This window comes from Egretta garzetta, unplaced genomic scaffold (assembly GCF_000687185.1).
Source record: "Egretta garzetta isolate BGI_Z169 unplaced genomic scaffold, ASM68718v1 scaffold100, whole genome shotgun sequence".
Taxonomy (NCBI): Eukaryota; Metazoa; Chordata; class Aves; order Pelecaniformes; family Ardeidae; genus Egretta; species Egretta garzetta.
The window spans coordinates 1358268-1364472 of NW_009258265.1; the positions used below are offsets into that span (position 1 = coordinate 1358268).

A 6205-nucleotide genomic window follows, 5' to 3' on the forward strand; every position below is an offset into this window, starting at 1 on the left:
TGCTTTGCTTTGGTTGGAGGGCCTGGGTGCATGGACGTTAACCCCTCCCTCCCCTCTCTCACATTTCACTTCACAAACTTGTCACTCTCTCCCCAGCACAGTATTTAAAAAGTGTTTCGCTCATGTCCAGCACTTCACAAGGAAGCACGCTTCAGGCCTTGGGAAGCAATTCGGGGCAATCGCCGCGTAGATCCGGTTACTGTTTTCCAGTCGGGACAATGAAGAAGTTTAGAAGAGTTCCCAAAGTACCAAATCTGCAACAGCATAAAGCCCACAAACAAACTGTTGTTTAGGGAGGAAATCTGTTCCGTAAAATTTGGAAGATTTCCCCTCTGCTCTTCTTCTGATTTTGAAGCCTGAGCTAGAGACAGTCACCAACACCGGAGCACGGACAGGATTGGAAGCCAATGGATCCCACCAGCAGCAGCTGCATGCGCAGTCCACAACCTCCCGCCGCGCTTTGGGGGTGCCTGCGGAGCACCCACGCGGATGTCACCACAGCGTCAAGCCTGAACCACTACCCACCAGCACCCTTCTCCTTCCACCAAAAATCAGATTTCGCGCCTTACTCCGATTTCTCAACCTCCTGCCTGGCGACTGCTCCCCATAGCTTCCCACGCGAGGAACGGGCATTTGTGGAGCAGCATCCCTCTTTCCAACACTCTGACTGGCATTTTGCGGCAACTGAGGCCAGAAGAAGACTAAATCCAGGACTGGCCTTGGGTTCTGGGGAGTCAGAAGGCAGCAGCCCAAATCTAGTGAGTGCGGCAGCGGGTATGAATGAAGACGATGAGGTACCGGGAAATACTACAAATGAGACTGAGAAAAAGTCAACCGAAAGAAAAAAGGAAAACTCAGGTAGGTGATATGAAATCAGGGGTGTGGGTTAGTACAGGCTATAGAATGAGAGCACCTGTAAAATTAGGAATTAAGAAATAAAACTGATGAGGAAAACATTTCGTAATTCTTGACTGGGGAAACTCGCACAATAACAACGCTGAAACTCGAAGGCTTATTCTTTGATGACCTCTGCTGTTTGCATTTCACTCCTGCAGATCTTATTTGCTGAACCAGGCATTTTACTCCCCAGTGCAATGCACATTTGCTCTGACTAAACAGGAATCACACGGCATAAATACGCTGAGCTGAAAGGCCTAGGATGTGGAGTCATATATTGCGTACCTGCCATTTGTCCAAGTGTAAGAGAACGGCAAAGAGCAAAGAGCCCCCAGCCTGAGCTGCCTGTGCTAATGTCATACTAGGATTTTGACATCTCAGTTTATGGTAAAAAGTACAGGATGCAAAGCCTCCCTTTAGATATAAATTCTGTTTGGCCTCACTAAATATTAAATGCTTTTACCTCAAAACAGGAGGTACTAAAAGTTTGCCCAATCAGTACAATGTCCAACAGCGCAGAAAACGGAGATGGTTTTCACTGTGTCATCCTAGCAAAACACATTCTTTCCACAGTGCAGTATTCAATAATTTCATAGTTGCATAAGCTCCGATTTGCTGCTGTCTCAAGCCCAGGTATGCAAAATATGCATAAAATTATTTTCTCCTACGGAAGCCGTTAAAAATTAAGATGCTTATATGCATTCATTTACAAGCTATGGCATGCTTTATCCCACAGCACTGCTATGAATTGGGGGATACTGTCCAGTATCCCCATTTTACAGGTGGAGAATACAGCGATAAAAATATTTATGTGTTTATTTTTAGGTTTTACAGGTTGGCTACAGAAGAGCCACCTCTAATCCAACTTCCATTGCTCCACTTTGTGATTTAAACCACAAGCTTGTATTCGCGCGCTCTCTGTCACACAATTAGTCCTGATCTCTGTTCTCTTCCAATATGAATGAGCCCTCAGGGAACACAGAAAATAACTTCTATTCCAAACCTCTTTATGCCCAGGATCTAGTTTACCCCCCTCGGTGATCCATTTTTTTCTTTAGAAACCCAGCTTTGTAGAACTCGTGTCCATTTCTATTGAAAAAACATGTTTGGGGCAAACAGCTCCCCCAAACCCAAATGCAAAGAAGTTGAAAAAAAAGAAAAAAAATTTAAAGTGAACATTGCTTTTGTTAAAACATTCGGTATGCGTAGGTAAACAGCAGATTTCAGCGTACTCAGATTAGAGGGGAATCTTTATTCTTAAAGAGACCGACTCCAAAGCACATCTCCCTGTTTTAAGTAGAAGACAAACGTTGCGTCTATTCTCTATTACCCGCACCCTTGACATCATCTTTCCATGCCCGCTGCTGTCCCATAGACTTTTCCTTCCAGGGGAGCCGTAAGCAATGACATCGCTGAATTACGGTGTTCCCTACCTTCTGGCAACTGCAGCGGCTCTGCGAGCTGTTACTGTAGCCAGTGCAGAATAGTGAAAACATCCCAAAGGGGATTCCATGGCTTTTTCATTTCACTCCCGTCTTTGCTTACCAGACAGCAGATTATTTGAATTATTGACCGCCCTCCTGCAAGCTTTTCCTTCCTTCTGTCCCCAGACAAAATAAAATAAATGAGGGGAAGGTCTATGAGCAATTTTATTGTGATTTCCTTCACTTCTACAGCAGTTCCAGAAATGCAGCTGGACGTATCACGTTCTGATTGCTTATCCTAAGTGGAACACAAGTCTTTTCTCTCCTCTTGAGAATTTTCCTTGACTTCTTTTAAAAAAACCAAGGTACCCAGAGTGTTCTCTTCAGAGATTGGGCTAGTCAAGAAAAATATAATATATTGAAATCACTTGAAGACAAAACCTACCAAATAAACTATTTTCTTTTAATTGGTGCTTTATTCACCACAATTTTACCTGAACTGCAATTGCCATGATTAGAGCATTGCCATGATTTGCACGAGTGCATGCAAAACCCTTTGGTTCTTGCAAAGACCCTAGTTATTACAAGATACACAGTGAAGAGCTTGGAACATGGCTCTTTGCAGAGTATTCTGAGAAAAGCCTAAATCAAGCGTATTTCTCAGACAAATAAGCGGAACGGTGTAAAACCAATGAAAGAGCCTGTCAATCTTTAAAACTTCCGTTGACACATGGATGTATTAAAAACATCTAACGGATGGCTTTGTTACGGCAATAACAGCGGCATCTACTACGAGTACTTTGTGGATAAACATGCACACACCCTTCCCTTCCTCTGTAGACTTTAGTTGCTTAGAAGCCCTATTCAGTCTGGTCTCCACAGGCTCACCAAATAACCTGAGGAGAGATGTTAACCTAGCGGTAGCTTCTCATCTGCCTCTGCTGTCCATCCACAAGCTGCAGCCATGAACATTTTCAAAGAAAATGTCACCAAATTTTCTGTCTGACCTGTCCTAAATTGTACCTGCGTTATTACGCACCTGAAGTCCCCAGATCTCCAACAACAGTTGCGTAACAGAGTTCAGACAGCTTTATTTTATGGGAATGAAAGAATGCAGAATGTCAGGGAGGTTGCAGTAGAAATGAGAACGTGGTAACAGTGCGGAATGACTCCCTTACCAGCATTAGACATGCCATGTCCTTGACTGAAGGATTCTGGAAAACTTTGTATTAAAATGGGTAGAGCTGATCTGAATTCCCACCTGGCAACCTTTCTTGGTCTTGCCGCTAACTGTAATGAGGCTTTTCTAAGCGTGCAATTCCCATTTACAGTCATGGTGGCATAAAAAGCCATAGGTAAGAGTAGATAGCAGCAGACACCCTGAGATGGACCAAAAATCAAAGTACAGGCAAGTCCCTGATCAGCTTAACGTGGTCTGGGCACAGAACATCATCTGCCATAGACCTCCTCATGCACCCTCCGTTGAGCGTTATTCCACGAGGTGCACGTGGAAGTAACTTCTGGGTACTTTATCAAATTAATCCACTCACTTTATCAAATGAATCATACTTTTGCCAAATGAATCCACTATTTATGAGGTCACTTTACTCAGCCAATGTTCCTGATAGCTTTCAGAATTTTATGTTCCATAACAGCAAAATCTATCAATGTCTTCCTACCTGATTTAACCACTTGGAATAAATATGCCCTCAAAGTCTTAGTAACATTGTGCAGATGCTTTGTATTTTTATTATACTTTCTCCTACCAAGGGAAAAATTGCAGACATTGACAGTAGTTTGCAGAATAACAAACTCCTGGTGCATTGATCTGGGCTGTGGATCACCCCCAACATCTAACAGGCAGCTGGGATCCTCCATGTACAGGTGTTAGCGACTCCCCGTCTTCTGTGCCTAAGCTGCTCTCTGAGCAACACAAGTACCCTCCGTGGTGCCAAAATCCTGTATCTGCACAGTGCCAAGTCCTTATGCCTTCCCCAAAGCATCATTTACTGGCCACTGTTAGCAGACCAGTTCAACCCAGTGAGGGAGAGCGAGCACTACTTCATGAGACCAGATTCTGATTCAGTTATGCTGGCTGCCAGCACAGAGCAAAGCCGACTTCTGTTGACCAGCTCCAAATGCTGAATTTGGCCATTGCTTTGCAGGGAACAGGTTGCGTCTTCATGCACGCGTGTATGTATTAGTGCCCAACGCAGTTTTCGGTTTTGCAACTTTATAGCATAGGGACATTTACCATTTGGGTTCTCACACATGTCTTGCTGCAGCCCTGGGGAGAGGCAGCTGTCCAGTTCAACCACACAATGAAACTGGTTGGCGTCCTGGTGGTTTGCAGACATCATGGTGGAGATCCAGATCTTCCCGGGATTCCTGAGCTGCTTGCTTTTTTTTTTTTTTAAAGTGGGAGTACAGTAGGAAAATCTTTCCAAGCCGATTTGTCCTTTCACCCAATATTTGCCGGTTTTCACAGTCAGTGGTCAAAATGCTGAAGCAAGGAGGCCCAGTTTCCACTTTTGGAATCTCACAAGCCCTCCAGCCATGAATAACCATATGTCTCTTTACACCACCATGCCGGGAGCAGCCTGGGTGACAGGATCCAAGCTACGCATCCTGCTCTATTCCCAGGAATACTTAGCTGTTTAAAATCATTCACATTGGTTTTTTGGAGGTGAAGACTGATGAAACCACCCCTTAGGAAGGATGGCCTTTGCACAGGGCGGAGCGGTGAGCTCACATGTATGTCCAGGTTGCATTAGCTATTTTTATCCCAGGATAATTTGATGGAGGTGGCTTTAGTTCCCGCGGTGTGTTATTGGTATTGGAGAGCTGTGCACCCCTCCACATGTTTGCTGGGGGAGCAGAGACCCAGAGGGAAGCCCTTGAGACCAAGGCTGGTGGCAAAGTTCCCGGCAGGGGATCCACACTTCAAATCCTGCTTCCCCGCTGCTCTCTCAAAAGTCACATTTGTCAGCCTTTGGGAAGCACGTACTGGTGTGTGTTTGGTCAGTAAGAGATGCGAATGAAAGGGGTTGTACAACTACGGGCAAAAGCATGGGGAGAAACTTCTGGGGTTTTGGTTTTCATACTTTTCCCCAACTTCATTCAGGGATTTTTGAAGTATAAGTAGCAAGAACAACGTTGACGCAAACAAGACTGATTTCCTTGAAATAGAGAGCAGTACCCCTGCAGCACGATACAGATCCCTGTGCTCATTATCACTCATGGGACCTAGGTTTGATTTCTCTATTTCTGATGGACACAGCTAAGATCAGTCATGATCAATCATGAACCCTACAGCCACACCTGGCAGATTTTTCCAGCTTTATTACTTTGGCAACCAGACACCTAGAAGATGCTGCCGCATATCATGCTCATTGCTACCATTTTGTACATCATTTCTATGTAGAAATATTATGCTAGGACACACGGCACCTCCTTGCATACTGGTTACACACAAAAAATTAAGTAATTAATCTTCAACATAACACAAAGCCTACTAGCAGCTTCACCTTCTAGGCAACTACAGGAGCAAGAGGGGAGAAAGAGTGAAGGAACTTGTAAAACTGACTCCCTGAGAGATTGGCAGCTTGGGCTTTGCTCACTGAAGCAAGAGCATTTTCCCTTGCATTGCCTGCAGATACTTCACGAGCACTGATTTTAAAAACACAGGAGAAAAAACTAAAATAAATAAACAAACAAAAAAAGAAAACAAAAGAAAAGGAAAAAAGATTGCCACAGTCTCAAGCAACGTCAGTTGTGTTTGCTATTTAGCGTAACAGCTGCGGCATCCCTTTGGCTATGGCTTGAAAAGGAGGCGGAGGGGAGCCCTTATCGCCTGACAGGAGGGGGGAGCCGGGGGGAGTCGG

The 6205-nt window shown here is 44.6% G+C and overlaps 1 protein-coding gene across 1 annotated transcript in view; it reads left to right on the forward strand.

Annotated features, from left to right (window-relative positions):
* Positions 1 to 407: 407 nt before the first annotated feature.
* MEOX1 (mesenchyme homeobox 1) overlaps positions 408 to 6205 on the forward strand; it is an 8066-nt gene continuing 2268 nt past the window's right edge. The window contains exon 1 of the mRNA XM_009648250.1: positions 408 to 858. Coding sequence (XP_009646545.1) covers positions 408 to 858 — 451 coding nt within the window. The remainder of the gene's footprint in view (positions 859 to 6205) is intronic.